This window comes from Pelecanus crispus, chromosome 5 (assembly GCF_030463565.1).
Source record: "Pelecanus crispus isolate bPelCri1 chromosome 5, bPelCri1.pri, whole genome shotgun sequence".
In the NCBI taxonomy this organism is placed as follows: domain Eukaryota; kingdom Metazoa; phylum Chordata; class Aves; order Pelecaniformes; family Pelecanidae; genus Pelecanus; species Pelecanus crispus.
In genome coordinates this window covers 5,446,718-5,467,032 of record NC_134647.1, presented here as the reverse complement: position 1 = coordinate 5,467,032, position 20,315 = coordinate 5,446,718, and the positions used below count along the sequence as shown (strand labels likewise).

Sequence of the window (20,315 nt, the reverse complement as noted above, 5' to 3'; positions counted from 1 at the left end):
ATGCTTATTATTGTGCAGCAATAGCAAAAAATATTTAGGGAATTATTATTATTACAGCTGTTTCCAGGATTAAGGGTAAAATATCCTCTTTTTTATGTATTAGTTATTAGTTCATTATAACTGGCATTCTACAGGTAAAAACATAAAACCCTAAATTGAAAGTGCTTGGAAATAAAAAAAAAAAATTAAACAAGGTTCTTATCTAATGTTATAGCTCAACATATTTTCTGACTTTCTAAATATAATTTATGAACTGGTTTTTCAGCTGTATATATTAAGTCCCTGAGCTGGATTACAAAAATTTAATATAAAATACAATACATGTACAGGCAGTTTAAAAAAGGTATCTCAATGGCTATATATAATAATAAAGTTTCTTAATATTTGCCTTGCAACAGCTGATTTCTGATTGTTTTTCTAGTGTAGTAGAGCTAAAGTACAATAGCTGAAAGGTGAACTTTTTTGTATTTCAGCATTCCCAGCCTGGTAAAACTGTTCCGCTTGCTACATGATGTTATAAATATCAAGATTAGTTTCTTCTAAAATTACCAGTGCCAGCTGCATTCAGTTTCCCATGTTCTATAGTATTTTGTTACCAATGTTCTCAGTTTAGTGAGAAGGTTCTAAAAATCAAATTAGTCACAAAAATCTTCAATATTAAAATCTGTTTATGTTTCCCATATATTTTAAATATTGTACATAAATCCATTTGTCTTGCTCAGTTAAGTGATCCCACTAATATCACTGTTCTCCTAGCCTTTTAGCCCAATACGTCCCTACATTAACAATAACCAATTTAATTCCTTCTCTGGGACTCAGCACCTTCCATTTAGATAACTGACAATCATTAAATTGTCTGTAGCAGTGGCTGGTGTACGTGTGCCTATATATTTTGCAGACATGTGGGCATAAATATATACCTATAACCTATCTTTAAAAAAAAAAAAAAAACCTACTGTACTGTATTTTGACCTCAGTAGTACAGCATATATATTATGCATATTCTTAAGAATGCCATTGAATCATGAGCTCTATTAGTAACGCACCAGAAAGTAGCAATTTCTGCAGTCCTGAAGTCCTTACAAAACCTTGCTTTGAACCTGTGTGTATTTAAGTTCTTGTGCTGACATCATTTCAGTCTGGGAATATGACATACGGCCACTAATCCAGGATTAATTGAGCACTTATGTGCAGTACAAAACATTCTTTATATATTGACAAATATTTCTAAAAAATGGATTGGTATTTTTGCTGTTAATTGTTTCATTACTGACCTTTACCTCTGTAGACATATGCAGTTTTCGTTTTTTTGGGTGAGACTTTCAAAATATTTTTTTTTTAAGTGTCCAATGCTCAGTGTTAGCAGTGACATTTTTACAGTCTATTCAGAAGCATATATTTCAGTCTTTTGTATCTCATTTCTTTCTATTTATTTAAAACAACTTAGCATGGAAAATCTTGCAGATTTAAGTGACAGTGATGATGTACAATATGCATAAAATGAGCCTGTCCCTACCCATGGTGTGTATTGCTAGGGACTCCATTGCAATATTTACAGTTAAACTAAACTTTTTCAAATGAAGCAAAATTGCATTTGTTTTGCAGATTTGCTCATCATTAAATGTGAAACATTTCACATTTGTCTTTTTGAGTAATTGGCTTTTTAAAATGATAAGGTGCTCTGAACACTTGTTATGTGGATAGGTCTGACGTTGTATCCCAGAAATCCATATGCCATACAGACAGAACAGAAGAAAGATATTCACAAGCATGTCACAGATTGGACTGAAGCAAGCCAAAAACCAAAGTGCCATGGCATTAACAATAGCACCAGATTTACTGTCACGATTGCAATCTGTGCTGTATCATAGACAGAAGGAGAACTTTTGATAGGTAACACCTCAGTGTTTTTTAAATCTTTTTGGCAAATTATCATTTTCATTATATTTTTGCCTGCCATATAATATTATTATAATGGTATTAAGTCACACACACACACGCACATGCACACACACAATGTTTATTAGCCCTCAACAAAAGGGTTGATTTATGTTCCGTGCTAACTATTCCTCAACAAAAAGGAAGGTATTTCACTAAAGATTGACACACGTTTTAAGGCAAATCATCCACAAAAGTAGCAGTGACTTTTCGAACATGCATTAAGTTAATAAAATCCTAGTTAATAAAGTCTCAGTTAATAAAATTTTAGCTAATAAAGTTAATAAAGGTACAGAGAGAAACCACGTGCACCACCTAAAGCTCGACAGCTCAGAAGTTTCCAAAGTTTGAAGACAGTAAAGACGCAGGATTAGAGCAAAATATTTTTTCTGGGGTTCAATCACAACTGACTGCATTTTCCCATTGCAAGTATGTAGATGTTTCTTTTTGACCATAAAATCGTACATTTTCTTCTAGTGTAAAAAAAAGCTGCATAAAGCAGATTTGGCAATACCATAATTCATGTTGAGCTCTGATAAGTGCTGAAAAAGATTTACAAACTCACAGCTTGACACTGAGCCCACATGTTGGGTAGACTGGAGAAAAATCTCTAGAAATACTACATCGAGCTTCCTGGCAGCAAACAGAGAAACATCAGTCAATTGTTTTTCTTAATTGAAAGCCACCTTGGGACCTTGTTGAAAATAACGTATCTGCCTATCTTTTCTGCTGTTTAAATTACCTGGCTGGGGGAGTTGTCCTGGGGCCATTCACAACAGGCTTTTTCGTGAAAGAAAAACACTGAACTTCTCACTTTATATGAATTATAGATTTGAAGCGCACTTCACGTAGGTAGGAAAAGAGAATCGCGAAAAGCGCAGACAAACCTACCTAAACACGAGTCCGGGTGTTGCTACCTTCTTTGCACTGGAAAGCACTTTTTTTTTTTTATACTTTTTGAGCATCCTCTTCTGCAAGTCTTCATCGCAGATATCACCCTTGTCTGAAATCATTGGGACTACTTGTGTGAGAAACGGTTGCTTGCATAATTTTAGCTCACTACGTTGTACTTAAAACTATATTGGCAGCGCAGTCGGTGCTTGATATTCTTCGAAACGTTTCAAAGTTTACAGTGGTGCTGCTGCTGTGTTTTGCACTCGCTGCCATAAAATGTAGTGTTGCCACAAAATGTTGTGGGAGCTTCATTTAAATACCATGAGCTGTGCTCGCGTGCCTGGAGTCTGGTGAAAACGAGGAATTAATTAAAATTTTGATTAAAACAGAGAGTAGTAAATTTTCAACAACTTTCCTTTTTTCCCCCCAGTTTCAAGAGGTTTGGCTAAGCGTACGCTGGTTTAGGTTCACTCTAGCTTGAGTGTAGCATCTAAACATATCTCCAGTCTCCACTTGTACTGATGCAGGCATCGCTGAAGATGAATCATTATTAGCAGCAGCTCTGTTCCCAGTTTCCTCGACTTTTCCTGTGACACCACTGCTAAAGAACTGCAGAGTGGTTTATGGAGGTTGGAGACACATGTAACGGGGCTAAAGATGTAAAAGGCGAATCATTTCTGATAGTGGTGATGTTGCCACGAGTGGCAGCGCTTGCTTTCACCTGCTTCTCCCCCCCAGGTGGGAAGGCATGTGGAGGTATTTGATATTTGCTCCCAGACCTGGGGCTGCTGCTATTTACCGCTCTAGGAAGGGCAAAGTGAGATAATCCTCGCATAAACCTAATTGCAACTTTCCCTACCTGCTTGCAGTAGCTTTACGATCTCTCTGATCTTCACTAACAGAGTCAATAATTTGTTTGAACAAGTTTTCCATCTAATCATTAACACACTTAAAGCCTATAATGAGCTCTGTATACATGCAAATGCATCTTTTTTTAAGTGCTTGTGTAGATTTAAGGGCATTGTTTCCTTGTAAAATGGAAATCAGAGCTTTTTCTCACATAAACGCTACAGTCCTTAATAAGGGATGGATTGGCAGCCACTTCCTAAGTTTATTTAATTTTACAGTACTTTTGTCCTCACATACTGTATTTGGGATCTTTTTAAATAAGAGAAATAACACTTTTAAACCCGTATCAAATCAAATGCCTTAGAAGATTTTCCTCAACTCCTCTCATCTTCTTATAGTAGTCAGTGAATGAACAGTTTCAATTCAGAAATGAAAGGCATTTATAAACAGATATTTTTTCAACATTATCAGGCACTGCTCAACTCCCATTGTATTGATGTAATGATACTTCCAGATAAATAAAGAAATTTGTGTCTATAACAATGTAAATAAAGAGAAAAGCAATAAGATTAAAACGGGTACCATTTACGCTCCGTACAACAGCTCCGAGGACTCTAGCAGAAGAGTAACCAGCTCAGTGAAAAACCAGAAACTGTGATTGCTATTTAACACTGCAGCTTTTCACAGTAGCTCAGCACAAAGTTATTTAGCACAGGTGTTTCTGTAAGTCTGATACATTGGGAAAATTCGCAAGGTTCTCCATCTCTCTTGCTCCGTGTCGGCCGTGAAGTTGGTCCTGTGATGCAGTAAACAGGTTTCTAGTAGGAAATAGAGCGTATAAGCAAATGAGCAAGTTCAAACATAGGAACTGATCTAGATTCATTTGCTTGGCTGCTAATTTTTGTAGCGCATGACAGTAGTGAGGTGAATGACCTGTCATCGAGCAAAAGCAGTGAAAAATGGGAATGAGTTATCATTCAGATTTAAGCGTGAAACTGAGATCCTGTTCTCTCCTCCGATAAAAGCTTTCCTGAATAATACGGCTATCAGTGCTCTATCTTTGTTAAGTGAGAGTTTTGAGAAATATTCACCTTTTTTAGCATTTCTCGCTAGTTTATTTAGATGTAGTGTATTACTGTGCTTTACACTGCAACGTTGCAGCCTATGTGTGTTTGCATTTCAATGAGAGATGAAATGGTATAATTGAATTTCTAAACACCTAGAACTCTCAGCAGGTTTTGTTGTTTTTTTTTTTTTTCTTTTAATTCTCAAGTTCTGTCAGTATCTAATTTATGGCTTAATTCTTTGTAAGGTCATCTTCTAAGTGAGTGACTTCTAGTTAATCTTAGATATTATGAGCTTGGCTGTGATAGAGAATCAGTTCATCTGTTCTCAGAAGGAGCGAGTTATGGGGATTGTTGGCAATTGAAGACACAGAGTTTAGCTGAAAACTAGGTATAATGTAATTACATAATTACTATTTTTCTCTCATTTTTTTCAAGGCGATCTGGCTGTGTTTTGACCACTATAGCCAAAGGTTAAAGAAAAAAAAAAATATTTATTTTCTGATACCGTGTTCTTCAAGTAGGTAGATGGGGTTACCAGTTTGGGTTTGCTTCTAACAGCAAAGGAATCAATAGATGGTGGTCTTTGTTGTTGTTGTTCTGGGTTTTTTCCCTCTCCAATTCCTTATTAAGCTATTCTCTCAGTTGGGCTAGCAGATATAGCTTTCTTTTGCTGTTAGGCTTATAAATGATAGCTAACTTTGTTGCTTGTGGTTCTGCTGTTAATTTACATGCAGCTCTTACTGACTGTCACTAACATATCTTTTGTTCCCTGAAATACTCGCTCTGTGAATAAATAGAACTTTTCTGCTATTTTTGCTCTGACTGATTTGCTCATTTCAGTCTTGTGACTGGAAACAGCGCAAGTGCTCATATTCTGAAAGTTGCATATTGCTTAATGAAGTACCTTGCTGAATCAGGGCTACCGTGTTCCAGCAGATGAAAGAGAAGCACATAAGAAGCTGTACTGCCAGGTTCTGCTTTGAATGGTTTTCTTTTAATCAAATTTTAGACTTATTAGCATAGCAGATCATGGTTTTGCAAAACAAACAAAAACTCCCAGTCTTATTCTTGAAAGTGTTGGGAAATGTTAATGTAATTGGTTCTGTTTATAGTTCAAACTCACTTAAATATCTCTGCTCATAGACGTGGGTAGGAGAGAGTCCGTCAGCTCTTCCAGCTTTGGTCTAATGATTAAATGCCCGAAATCGCTGGGAAGTAACTTCTCAGTTTCCTTTGTCAGACTCAAGAATCCGATAATGCTCTTAATTATTTTAGTGGCAGGAGAATGGTGTGAGGATTAGGTCATGGGTGAGATTTTCATACAGGGTAAGAAAACACTTTCAGAAACGAAACTCTGACATTCCAGTTTCCTTAAAACTTTCCATTTTACCTCACAGTTTAAAGTGTATGCTACTGATTGGATGTCGCTTTTGAGTTTTCATGTGCCATTGAGTCCAACGAGAGTGAGAGCACACCCGGTACCTCTAACAACTTTGTGGGAAGGGAAGGGAAGGGAAGGGAACACGAGGGTCAGGGGTCTGTGGGGAGGTGCTCTGGTAGCAACCCTTCTGTATCTGCATTTTGTGCTGCCGGATAAGCACGAGTCTCCTGGCACATCCACAGTGCTTAAATTAATATGCAATGATGACATCTTTGGACAAGGAGACCGTAACACGTTTTAAAACACTATTTATTTCCCTGTCATGTGTACTGTACATTTATTAGTGACAAGAAGTGGAGCAACAATCACGGTGTTGCAGGGCTCCAGATAAATACGGTCTTATGACTATGGTATGTAGGACTCAAAACCCAAATACCCAGCCATTTCTATGCCTGATAATTTTGCGTATTTTTAGCTTCTCTTATATTTAGAACCTTAAGCTCCTGTAAGAGCTGTCACCCCAAACCTGCATTCGGCTATACTGCATCATCCCAAAGCTTGCAGTAGAAAAGGATATCAGGCTTTCAGACACAGCATATTTAGAAAGGAGAGAGGGAGTCTGCCAAATTCCCCAAAACCACTTCCTAATTCCCCTCGCGAATAGCAGGAAATTACTTGTTATCAGTGGGTAATTCAACCACAAACGTTATTGATTATCCAACCTCAATCTTTACAGTCTTGATGGCCAAATATTTTGCAATCATTCTCTCTATTTAAAACTAGAAGATGTGATTTTTATTTTGGAAAAATGGGGGGGTTCAATTTTTCTGCATGCCACATCACATTGTGGCTCTTCCCTCCAGATTGTCCAGTGTGATAGCCAGAAGCTTGACTGACAGATGTCAAAGTGTACATCATGTTCTAATACATGAGAAAAGCCTACGTGATTAAAAAAAAATCACATACTTGTGAAACCTATATGTATTTTTTAAAATAACGTATTTGCTTTTAATGTTTGGTGTTTGGTATATCCCAGTGCAAACCAGAAACTCAAAGATCTAGAGAGGAGGTGTATGTTTCTGATATTTTTTTTTAGTTTCACTGTATTTCTTAAAAACCAGTACATTACAGAATCGATCAAAGTATGTTGTCTTGTGAGCTGCATAGTAAAGTGTTTCTGTAGTTTTTCACCCAATTACTGCTAGCTGACTAAATTCAGTTAGTGTAAGAAATTCACTGAGTTCTGAGCTATATTGTCCTTTCCTAGAAAAGCTCCCTTTAGACACCTATTGTGATATTTTGGTTATGTGTTATTTTAAAATAACATTTTGAGTAACCTTCTGCCATTACTACGCTACTGTGTAGAGTAGCTGATAAATTTAAAGGCCAGTGCATTTCCAGTGCTGTCAGTGCAATTCCAGAATGTCTAAAGAAAAATTCCAGGATCCTCCAACACTTGAGAACTGGTTTGAAACTGTCATGAGAATTTGGAGAAATACAAAGTTCCTTTTTTTGTTTGTTTGTTTTTCAGATTAAAAGAATTTTTAATTTTAAAAATGAGAAGATATTATTCTTTAATGAAACACTATCTCCATACAATCTATACCATGATGCTGTTTATTATATAAAATGACTTCATTCCCAAATGAAAAAAAAAAACAAAACCACTGTGTAAGAAAGGTTCATAGTCTATTAGCCTTTTAGGAACTGTATTTGAAATATCCATATTCTTCTGTACCCAGTTAAGAACTGTATGTATGGTATGACCCTTGAAAGTTTTCTAACAAGGTTGTGACTCCTTAGAAATGAGAGTTCAGCTAGGAGACAAAATATATTTATCTTTGTCCTAAATCTCAACAGCATTGTTTTTATTAAAATACTGAATACTTTTTTAAATGGAAATCTTTTCAGTTGCTGTAGTTGGAAATGTTTGTTTTCTTAAATGGATATAATAGTCTTCTTCAAAACATTTTTAGTCCTGCTTATCTTTTTCTAATATTTACCTACAAATAAATAAAGATGGAAAGAGGCAAACCAAAGATGTTATGCATTGTTTGCTCCCTGCATGCAAGGAAAGATGATAACCATTATATTTTTCCTGCCTGCAACGCTTAGGAACTTGACACAGCTGGCAGAGTATATGTTCAGATCATGGACCAACTTTGATGTTTTACATTGTTATTAAACAATAGCTGTCATGGTCGTGTAGCAGCAGGATATTACACTTACCGTTCAGTAGACCTGTTTTTATAGAAAGGGACCTCCTGCCTCCTTGCCCCAGGCCACAAAACCCTCTACTGCAGAGATGGTGTTTTGGATCTCTAGCAGTAGGAGGATTCTTGTGGTGTTGTGTTGGCTTTTGGCAAGTTAATAAAATAATGTAAACAGCTATTTTGGAAAATGACCACATGTTCTACATGCTCAGTACGTAGAGAGGTTCTGAGTCACCAAAAGAAAAGGAAATATCCGAATGAAAAGAAAATGGTAAATATAACAATGAAAAAATCCCATTCAGTAGTGCTGTTTCATCTCTAAGAGATGCTTTATTCAACAGCGGGTATCAATCCCCACAAGTAACATCTGCTATCAGAGGATTTACAGGTACACCTTTGTTCGCTGCTATCTGAATTTGTGTCAGTATTATAATTCAGCAGATTTCTGCTTTTCACTCAAACCAGGATTAGCATTGACTTGGGCTGGAGGGCATTCAAGCTGCTGTTCTTCTTTTAGCTATATTTCTCTGTAAACATCTAATTGTTTCAAAAAGTGATGTACAGTATGCAAAAACCTGAATTCAATGCAAATAAGTCTGTGCAGCCCTGAAGTTAACAGGTGTTCTCATTAGTGTAAGTAGACAAGGAACGATTCTTGAATGTTTTATAAACACTTATAATCATGGCCAAATACGTTCCTATAAGTATAAAGATACTTATAGCAACATCTCTTGTTTCTTATTGTGCAATCTCAGCACTTATTAATAGGAGACATGTGTCAGTAAATGAAATACCAAAAGCCAGTCCGGCTTCTGCCTGCGAATAATGTAGCTGTAAAATGCTCTGCTACTGATGAATAAATTTCTGCCTCAAATAAGAGTCAACAAAAAGAAATCTTTACACATAGCACACATATATTTTAAATATATATCTTTGCTCGTACTGAAAGTAGTGCATTCATTCTCCCTTTGATTTTTTTGTTTGTTACAAGGACTTATCACGTTGAGTCTCACTCACATATATCATAAAGCATTGTAACATGCATATAAAATTGGACAGGAGAACCATTCATCACTAGGTATTGTCCAGCTGGTAAAACTAAGAAAGACGGGACTTCTCTAAGAAACCATTGCCCATATCTCTGTGTGTGGCTGTGTAATATATGGCTTCAGATTGCAAAGGCAATAACAGTAAAATATTACCCCAAGGAGAAAAGTAGCTTGCAGTAGGTATTCATGCATTGCCTTCAGTCTTCATCTGTGGACAAATTGTGCAACTGTCTGTTCCCCCACTTCCCACTATGCACAGACGCGACTGAGCTCTGTCTTAATTATTCTCTCTTGCTGCTCTGCTTTGAGCCAATTTTGGGGGTACTTCTTGCTCACTTCCCAAGTCTAGTGACTTCCATCGCCCCTGACTTTGGCTTAATGACTGGCAGAAGTCCATCCATCCTGCTCCCACGGCGAGGGCGGTGCAGCCACGGGGCTGGAGCAGAGGGTAGTAGTATGGGATGTGGGAAGCCGCACGCAGGTGTCTGACATCCAGGATGCTCATCTTCTGCCTGTCTCATATTTTCCTTTTTTGTTCTTTGCCCTCTGAAGGAAAACCCTGTTTTTCAGAGGCCAATCCAAGTAGTCCAACTGCATCTTGCATAGGGCATAATACCAGTGTAGCAGATCAGCAGGAAGTACTTCTTCACAGTATGGTCCTTGGATGTTTGGCAGAAAGGACTTGCTCTTCCTTACCTTCCCCTTCAATCAAACAGCATGTGCTTTCTCTTCACACATCTCCAAGGGAAGGGAAAAATAAGATCTGGACTGGTGGGTGACAAAGGGGGAATGACAAGCTGTTCCTTAAGATCAGTGAAAGCATCCCAGTACCCCTGGCAGAGCACTGGACCTTTCCCCCGCCAGGGAGGCTCTGTGGACTCTCCAGCCTGAGCTCCTCTACAAATCCAAGGAGGAGTGTTGATCTCTCAGGGTCTAATCAGCTTTAATTGTGATGTCCTGTTTGTTCAATATCTTCCTTACAACTGATATAAAACAGTTCTGCAACTGAGATTCTTCACAGCCAAGAAGGAAAGGAAAAGATTTGCCTTATAATGCAGAGAGAAGACCTGATTCTCTCCTTGCTATTATTAATGTAATTCAATAGAAACTGGTATATACTATGAGTTCATTGCACAGCAGAAAGGAAACATTAGGCTCAAAGATTTTTTTTTTTTTTTTCTTCTTAACAGTCCCAGAGTTCATTATTTTATTACTAAATTATGTTGAGGGACTCAGTCCTAGGAATTTACCAGGAAAAAAAATTATCTGTTCATCACAGGTACAATACAGTCTCATTTAAAAATTTGTTCTTTCTTTCAAGTTTGACCCCAGACTTCAGACTGTTGAATCCATTTCAGAGCCATTGATGTGTATACCCCAAACATGAGGTTAATTTCATTAAAAAGGAACTTATGTATATGAGCAGGTTGCTTTGATACGATGACCCTGCGAAGGTTCCCAGCGAACGGATGTGCAAATCAGTCATGGCACAAGGCAATACCACTGAAGACATATCTTATAAACATCTGGCAGCAATTGGTCTTACAATTGCTAATATTGCAGAAGTTGTGAAAACACAGGATCTGTTTGTTGCCTCTCTGCAATGCCTGGTTTTCACAGTAATTTTTACAGAGTCAGAAGAAACAGGGTAATTATAACATAAGGTTCAACATCTTTAGATATGTAGAACACTTTCTGTTGCTTAAAACAAATATTCCCAAAGAAAGTATAAAACATTTTTCTGACTTGCAAAGTTTTTGCAGTCTATCATTTAAATTACTTAAATAAAGGGAGCTTTACTACTCCCAAAAGCTGAGAATATAACACCCGCCATGCATATTAGCTTGATCTTTTTGACAGACCAGAAAAGTGTTTGTGTGTGCCAATTAAAACAAAAATGGATCCCCAGTGGCTTGTTCCTCACACAACTTCTGAAGACTGCTATCATTGTATGCTGGGGTAACCCTGGATAAGGCGGTTATCCAAAGTAAACAAACTTTTCAAAACTTTCATGACAGATGGGGGTTACAAATGCATTTTAATAAGAGAGTTGCCAAAGCAACTTTTTTGCAATCAGCATATATTTACTTAACATCTAGCAACATTGGGAACACAAGGCAGATACTTTCTCACAAATTTTTTTAACAAATATCATTTTTTTTGAAAGATTGGTTGAAGACCTTTTCTTTCAAGCTGATATTTCCCCATCACTTCAATGTTAACTTTGCTCGACATCCAAAGGACTGCTAGATTGGTAAAGCCAGACTGCAACATGAGACAGACAATCTGCTTGATAATGAAATTTCTTTGGTAGTCATAAACATCTTAGAGTCCTTTAAGTAATTTAACTATCAGCATAACCATGACTACCTCTGTTTGAATCATACAATGGATACGTGATGCAGTATGGATAGAATGCAGCTCAATACGGAGCCTTTTGTTTTCTTTTATTTGCATTTCTTGAATATTAGACTCTCGGCTCACTACAGTACAGCACAGAGAGATATTTTATTTATCCTTTCTGCTGCTCACTCATTCAGCATAAACATGGCCAAGAGACTGGATTATCTGTGAGAAAGAATTTAAGATAAACTTCCAGAAATGCAGTTAGACTTTTGACATGTTTTTAAAAACTTACATGTCTCTGTCCCTGCTTAATTCAAATCCAGTTAATTAAACCACTAAGGAGCATAGTGTCTCCCAACTTTAATTAATTCTACTTCTACTGTGGGTGTGGACACATGAGTATCTATGTTTTATGTATTTATTCTCAAGCTATATTATATTCTAATGATTTTTTTTTTTTAAGAATATGTAGAATATTTAGAAAGAGAGAGAAAATTCCTAGGCTTCTTTCCTTCTTTTTTTTTTTTTCCCCTTTGTTTTTGACTTTTTTCCCACCTTTCCTTTCCCAGCCCTGATGGCTGCCATGCAGATGGAGAGTGGCATGTCCTGTGTTATGTGGGCTGGGTGGCTAGATCTCAACCTGCAAAAATATCTCAGGAAAATAGAGGGGAAAACCTAGATTCCTCTTCATTGTGGGGAATCGGGATGATTAACACAATTAGGAAAAAAAACGCCTTTGTGAGAGAGCAAGGTGAGATGAAGGGAGCAGTGGGAAGGGGGAAGAGTGTTAGCTTTTGAGCTAGAAATACTCCAGCGACTCACATTTCCTTTTTTCCTACACATATCAAGGGCAGCAATCTCAAAGCACTGTGCAACAAGAGGAACACATTTTATTGAATTTCTGCAAGCAGAGGTATCTGTCAATCCAAGTTTAAATCACTTAGTGGTCCACCACAAGCTCTGGGAGTCCCAGGTGACATCAAAATTTAGGTTTTCTGCACTGGATTAGCATCTGGTGGGGTTTCCACAGTCAAGAAGTGTCCAATAATCCAACGCTGAATGGGTAGACATGGCACTTTGGGTCATGGTTTAATCTAGTCTACCCTTGATTGGTTTAGCGTGGACTTGGTAGTGTAGAACTGGATGATCTTAAAGGTCTTTTCCAACCTAAACAATTCTATGATTCTATGATTGGGGTAGGTTATACAAAGCTTTACCCCAGTAGCCCAGCATTTTTTCTGGATGTCCCACATGCAGAGGGAGTTGAACAATGGCTTGTTTCAGTCTTTGGCTGAAATAAGAACTGTGTGGTGTTTTTTTGGTGGCCATATAGGAGCTATACATGAGCCATACGCTTCCCAAGCTGTTCACCCTCTTCCCTTTTGCTGCAGTGTAGAGACTGAGGGGTTTTTTTGCTTCATTTCTCCTTCCCCATAGGATTCTTCCCTTCCTGTATTAAAGTTTGGTTTTGGCATTGTCTGAAAATAGTTCATCACTGCAAATAATAGTTATAACCACCAGAGATGCATAAGTACACTTTGAAGTGAGTGAATCAATAATACGGTTTTGTATTTTTGTTGTGCTGTGTGAATTTATCGCCCTTTTCCATATCTCCATAGAGTGCCTATCAGTAGGATTGCTAAAATTGCCTCCATCCCTGTTCTGCAGCTAAAATAAATGTAAGAAACAAATGTATCTATAGAAATGTATAGTGGTAAAGAACTAGAAGGATACCATGAAGGAAACTTTTTTTTTTTTCACAACAATGCAGTAGTCCCCAGACCAAAGTTTGTAGGAAGACTATGGGCAGAAGCCCCTGGGCTTATCCCATGGCACTTTTCTGGCTTTTATCTCCTCTTTTCCATTGGTGTAGCTATACCATGAAAGGGAAGAATCTCTGAGACATGTTCTAAAACGTGATCCAGGTGACCTGTAAAGGTTTGGACGTCCTGGAGGAACACAGCCATGCATGGTGCAGTAGCATGGCCCAGAGCACAACATAATGCAGGCAAAATATATAATTTGTAGGATTTTTAAGAACATTGATCATGGGTAGGATCCAAGGTGTATTTATTTATTATAAAATGGTAATGGTATTAACTAGATACGGTGTCCCGTATTTCCTGGGGCTATATAGGTATCTTTTTGTTTAATAACATAGGATCTTGTTGAACACAACCTTGGTACATCATTATGGTGACATGCAAAAGAAGCTCACCCCTCCATTTGCAGCTTTATAAGGTGACAAGAGAAATCCTTAATAAGCCACAAGTAGAATATCATAAAAAGTGTTTCACACCTGCCCCCCCATACACACACACTTTGTTGGCAGCCCAGCGGTGTATTGAATTTAACACACATTTACCTGCCGTGAGCCGATATTTTCAGAGGATCAATGCTTAACAGCAGGACTGTTCTACACTTCAGTCTAAAACTACCATGCGAGTGGATTCAGCCTTTGAAGTGGTTTTTCCAAAGTACTATAGCAAGAAAGAGAATCCAGGCGTCCTGGCTCCTCTATAAGCAACCTGAGGGGCACACCCTTTGCAAATAAGAGGGTTAATGTCAGTTGTCATTCCTTGTGGGTATTTATTGCTGACAGCAGCATCGTAATTCTGCCTGGTAAGGCAATGCTAATTCCGGACTGTAGCCTTTGCGAAAAGGATGGCAAAGAGAGAGGGATCTCAAGAAATATTTAAGTAAGTGAAGTACCTGGCACAATGGAGACTGGCAGCTCTATCTAAAGCACTTCATTTCCTTTTTTTTTTTTTTTTTTTTCCCCCCAGATTTGTCTTTCATTTGTTTCTCTGGTCCCTCTGTTTATTTCAGCAGTGCCTGATAGAGGGACGGTATGTTAGCACACCTTAATATTGAAAAATTTATGCTTGTTGTTAGTTATACATCATTTAGGGCTGTGATCAGAAATTGTTCAATCACAAGGTTTAGTCAAAGCTAGCATTCTTTACTGATGTCTTTTCCCAAGGGTGCTGAAAATTCGATTGTTCAAAGTGCAAATATGGTTTAGCAATCCCTTCCAAGAACCATTTATCAGAAATCCTAAGGAGGTAACATATAAAAGTGGGATAGGAAACCTGCACATTAAATGGGATTTACCAGCCAAAGCCTTTGGAACTGCTTTCCTGTGAATGACTGGAATGGAGCAGAACAAAGTCAATTACTGACTGTAATTAAGGAGTGGATGCATTTAAACTGTAGAGAGCAGTAGCAGTCTTCTTGAAACTGTCTAGTTACTCTGAAGATTAGTCTGAGGAAAGAAAGAAAAGGACTTGAACTATATCTTACAGAAAGTATATTTTAAATGAATTCTCTTCCCTCCTTTCTATGATCTGTTTTTACAGATTTGCTCATAAAACACTGATAATATATGATTATCGAAATAACACATTCAGACAAAGAAACTTTCAACATGTATTTTGCTTTGGTCTTGTTAGCAATGGAGTATCTCTTTTGCATATCATACAGTGCAAATGTTTATGCAGTGCTGAATACTTGTATTTTAATAAAGCCTGAATTTACTGAACGGAAGACTGAACTATGTTGTGTCCTTTTTAAGCCTTCGAAATACAGTAAATCTGATTATATATGTTGCTCTTACTTTGAAAATGTTATTCCATTTTATAATTTTAATAATGATTTTTTTATACTGGGAGAGAGGCATTAGATTGAATTGTTGCCTGTGTTTAGTCTAATTCATATCTGCATGTATACATTAATAAATTGTGATATAAGATATTTTGAACCCAAACCTTGCCGTGTGAGCCGAGCACAGAACTGCAGGTCAGCTGTTTCAGCTACTCACCTTAAGTTGAATTTTGATTTTTTTTTTTTTTTTTTGATCAAGGGAACGGTGAGTGTGTGAGTAGTGATTAACACTGTGACTGTGGACTAATAAGGGAATTGAGATTTCCCCAACAACTAACTCTCCCATGCGCATAGGGAACAATGGGGTGGCTGGAGGTCCGCTCCTGATGGGCGCGGATGGGACGGGATGAACATCTGCAGCCGGGCAGCCTCCCGAGCCCACGCCGGGGGACCATTCCCACATTCTCCGCAGCGCTCTCACAGGATGTCTCCGCTGGAGCTGCGCTGACGGGATTTTCCTTAATGCTGATGACTTTGGAAACCTTCCTTACAGGCATTTCCTCAATAACGGGAGGGTTATAGAACAATTAATAAAACATTAAGCTGTTTTGTCTTTTTTTTTTTTTTTTCTTTTTTTTTCTTTTTTTTTCCCCCCGGTAGTATTTCAGTTTTAGGAAAGATGCAAGGAGTACCCAGGCTGGTGAGGATCCATTGTTTCTTTTATGCTTTGGTAAAAACTCTTGACACGGGGCAGATGCAGTGGAACAGTAGCACTTCAGGTTGATGGATTTACATAGATAGGCTGTGCCAGGTCTTAACGGCTTTGCTCTGCTTTTCCTCGCGCTTTGTTCAGAGAGAAATCTCTGTTGTCCACTGTGTTCGTCCGTTCCCCAGGAAAGACCTGAAAACCTTTCGGTCCTGAGTAATACCGTGCCCCCATGTGCAGCCCAGACTAAACCTGCAGCCCCGAAACGCTGAACCCCCAGCGTGCAATGCCCACGTGCGGATGCTACCGGTGTGCAAGCAACTCTTAGCAACAACAAGAAGCAGCTTTGTTTTCAGAGCTGAGGTTTGGAGCATGGGCAGGATGAGCTCCTGCCCCTTGCAAAACGCGGGGGAGATGCAACCCTCCATTCGCTCCTCTGCAAACACGCAGAACCGCTGCGCCCTGGCTCATGCTCCACGGCCACGTGCACCAGGGCTCTGCTTGAACAATCCCGGCGCAAAGCCCTGCGCAGCGCCCTGCCTCAGTTTTGCCATCTGTAAAATGGTCGTTGCGACCTGCTGTGTAACGTACCTGGAGGTCTGCTCAGGTGAAAAGATATCTACGCAAAAAAAAAAGTGATGTATCATTGTTATCGCGGTGGTTTACAGAAGTTCAGACCAACAGAATATGCATGCATGTTTCCACCAAATATTGTTAGGCAGTGAAACAGCGTTATCAGGGGAATGAATATTCTTTTGATAAATATTCCCAGTGAGTGGGTCAAAAATGTAAATTGACTTCTATTCAGACAAACTGGGGATTTTTTTTCATGATAAATGGGCTCCTAATTACTCTGCTACAGCCATCTTTGATGGTAATTTTTTTTTATGTGAAAATGAGTGACATTATTAATTTTACTAAAATGCTTGGAAGTGGACTCTGCAATCACAGGTATATAATAAACGCGTAAATTCGAGAATGGAGGTACCGGATATAAAAATACTAATACCAAAATAGAAATGGAAATTGAAAATAACAGGAATTAATTCCCATATTGCATTCATTTCTTTTTAGGGTGCTTTGCTTTACATTTGAACTGTGTCTTGTAACACCGAGTTCCCTGGCTTTTCGTGACTTTTGTCACATTCCCATTATTTTTGCACTATTTGTGTTCGGTGGTTGCATTGCTGAGACAATATCTCGTTTGTTGTGACATATTCAAAACTGTTTTCAGACAGAGGTTCAAAACTCCTCAGTAACCAGGCACTCCAGGAGATGATTCTTGGTAGGGAGGAAAAGCATTTGGGTGCGTAGGAGAGAAAATAGAAGAAAATCATCTGTCCAGTGTGTGCTTTACTTACCTGTCTGTGCCTGTGCCCTCCCCAGATCACGACAGTGTCAGGAAATGAGTTCCTCCTCCAGTCGGATATCGACTTTCTCATATTGGATTGGTTCCACGCTATCAAAAATGCAATTGACAGATTGGTATGTATTTGTTTTGGCTGTTACCTTTATTAATTAAGATGTAGCAATTTCAACTTCATTTGTTTAGGCATCTCTACAGGTTTTAGGCAGTCAGCAGCTAGCTAGACATTCCTTTCTCTGAAGGATGTAAAAATATGTATGCAAATCTACTGAAAAATGTCAGATAAACAAGGTTGTTGAACAAAAATGTCATTTGATTCTTGCCTCGAAACGGAACGCTACATTTATTTCTCTGAAATAACAAGGACATTGGTTTGCTGAGGGTTGTAAAAGCACACAAGCACTTAACAACTAATGAATTTTTGCATTTTCTGTTTATGCAGCCTACAGTATATAATCTTCAATAGAACTATTAATACATTTGAGCCTTTTATGAATTTTTGTATTACTTATTCACAAGAATAACACTAGCAAATAATATTCCTTTGTAACTGATTGCTGTTATTCTCCCAGGAAGGCTGGGGGTTTTCTACTAGAAGTAAGCAGGGCTGTGTTTTATTAAAACAGTTTTTAATTACCAAACCAGATTCAGCTGTAGCTTTTTCTTTCTTTTTTGCCACTCTCAATACAAATTCCAAATGTCTTCCTCCTATCCCTGCCTGATCCAAGAACGTATTTTTTTAGAGGGCACTGGCTTTCCTTGTTAACTACAGAAGCTGGTGAGAGAAAAATATCCCCATTTTCTTGCATTTTTTTTTCAGAGGTTTTGCTGCAATGGAATTGGCAGAGCAGGCAGAAGCAGCCTCTTTGAAAGGGTTAATTTGAACACGGCTACTGTTTCCTTAAAGAGCTACAAACATTATATTACCCTGAGGCTATAATCAGCCAAGGAAAGTTTGATCTGATGATGTATGTCTTCATATTGTGCATTTCATTGGGTGTGTGAGGATATTGATATCCTACTGAAGATTTTGGGGTGGAGTTTTCCGTGGAGACTCAGAACATTTTTTTTTTTTTTTTTTTTTGCATGTTATTCAGCTAAACATCTAATAGACTTGATTTTTTTTTTTTTTTTTTTTTTTTTTTTTTTTTTTTTAGTGCAACTAAGGTAATTTTGTGGCTTCAGCAGCTCTGAGCGTGCAGGGAACCACAGCAGCAGTGGCTGCTGGGGCACAACTTGTAAATGGCTCAGGTAGCGGAGGGCAGGGCTTGTCCCGGCGAAGGTTTGCCTTTGCTGTGCACGCAGGACAGGATGCCACCGCGAAGCTCCCAGTGACCGTTTCACAAGTGTCATTTCTTTCAGTTTTAGAACTTTGAGTGAGTGTGTAAAGCCTTGCAGCTTTCCAGGCTGTTGGGATGGCTAAATCTCACCTGACCAAATGCCATGGGAAGAGATGTGTGACTAGCTGAAGTATCATCTCCTTTTTTCTTTTATTTTTTCTTATTTTCTCCGTTAATGGTCCCTAATTGTCACTTTGTATGCCAGCGAATTAGAGAAATATAAAAGTGTGCCCCCTCCCTTTCCTAACCTTAGACTGGCAGAATTCAACCCCAAATTTGTAAGCATGTTTGAAACAATTGTGTTTGCAAGAATATTTACTGTAACTATCTAAAGCAGAAAGGCGATTTAAACAACCTTCCTCTTTGCAATCATTTGGAAGTAGCCTGCAATGTGGAAATAATTTGGGTCTCTAAAGCCTAAAGAAGTAGGCCTTTTGTTTTCCTCACTTAAATGAGAATTTATCTCAGAAATTAAGATCAGTCTGTCAGGGCCATAAAAGCTCTGCCATATGACAAATTTTGCATTACACTTTCCTTAAATTGTATACTCACTGCATCACTCTTAGCTTCTGATTCTGTACTGGCATTCTGTAATCTCTTGCTTCATTCTTACAAATAATAATTTTATTAAAAGCATACACATGGGTGTATATATATGTATTCTTTTCCCAGCCAAAAGAACGGAGTTGTACATCAAGAAATTTGGAGTTCAAAGTCAGAAGATCCTCCAGCATCGAATTACTGAATAGCTTAGACACTGAATCCAAAGAACCAAAGCCTGAACACAGAAAATCTTTAAGTAAGGCTTTTTTCTTTTCCGTTTTTTTTTTTTTCTTTTTTTTCCTTTCCTTTTTAAATAACTATGCCATTACAGGGCAAGATAATTTTTATTACATACAGAATGTAAGGAAGATCACTGAGAATTTTAAAGCTGAATGTGTTCTGTGCTGATATACATAACTTGCATTTAAGTAAAGACAGTTACTAGCTCCGCACTTTTAAAGGGTGACATTCTCTCCTAAGCAAAATAAATTTGTTTAGCAGCAAAGACATTTATTCAAGCCATTTATTTTTAAAAATAAGCAACATGAGTCCTATGCTAATGGTCTGTTGCAGTTGCTTTGTTTCCATTTTAGTAAAATACCTCAAATTGCCAGAGTAATTTTGTCTGTTGTGTATTTATACACTGAATTGCTGAAAGACCTGACGTATCCTCTGTAGCTGACAGTCACTGATGTATCTATAATTTTATAGAAGGTAAATTCCAGGGATCGAGGTTGATTTTTGTCAGTGTGATTAGAAAAGAAAGTGATCTAAAACTAGCAGGGATGTGCTTTATTCCACTGAGACTTTCCTTTTCCAGTTTGTGCTGAGATGCTCATGATATTGTGGGCAGTAGACGCAGGGGCTGGTGCTGACCAGGAATCAATCACTCAGCATTTTTTTCATTTCCCCCCCTCTCTTGAATTTTTGTTTTTCTTCTTTGTTTGGCAGCAGATTCACATACTGTTTCTAATGTAAGTGCCGCGACAGCTTCAGACTCGCGTGCTGGTACGAGATACC

General features: G+C 38.1%; 1 protein-coding gene across 1 annotated transcript in view; it reads left to right on the top strand.

The window, feature by feature from the left end:
• ARHGAP15 (Rho GTPase activating protein 15) overlaps positions 1–20,315 on the top strand; it is a 322,363-nt gene that overhangs the window by 142,755 nt on the left and 159,293 nt on the right. The window contains exons 7-8 of the mRNA XM_075710898.1: positions 17,433–17,531; positions 19,425–19,551. Of these exons, the coding sequence (XP_075567013.1) occupies positions 17,433–17,531; positions 19,425–19,551 (226 nt within the window). The remainder of the gene's footprint in view (positions 1–17,432; positions 17,532–19,424; positions 19,552–20,315) is intronic.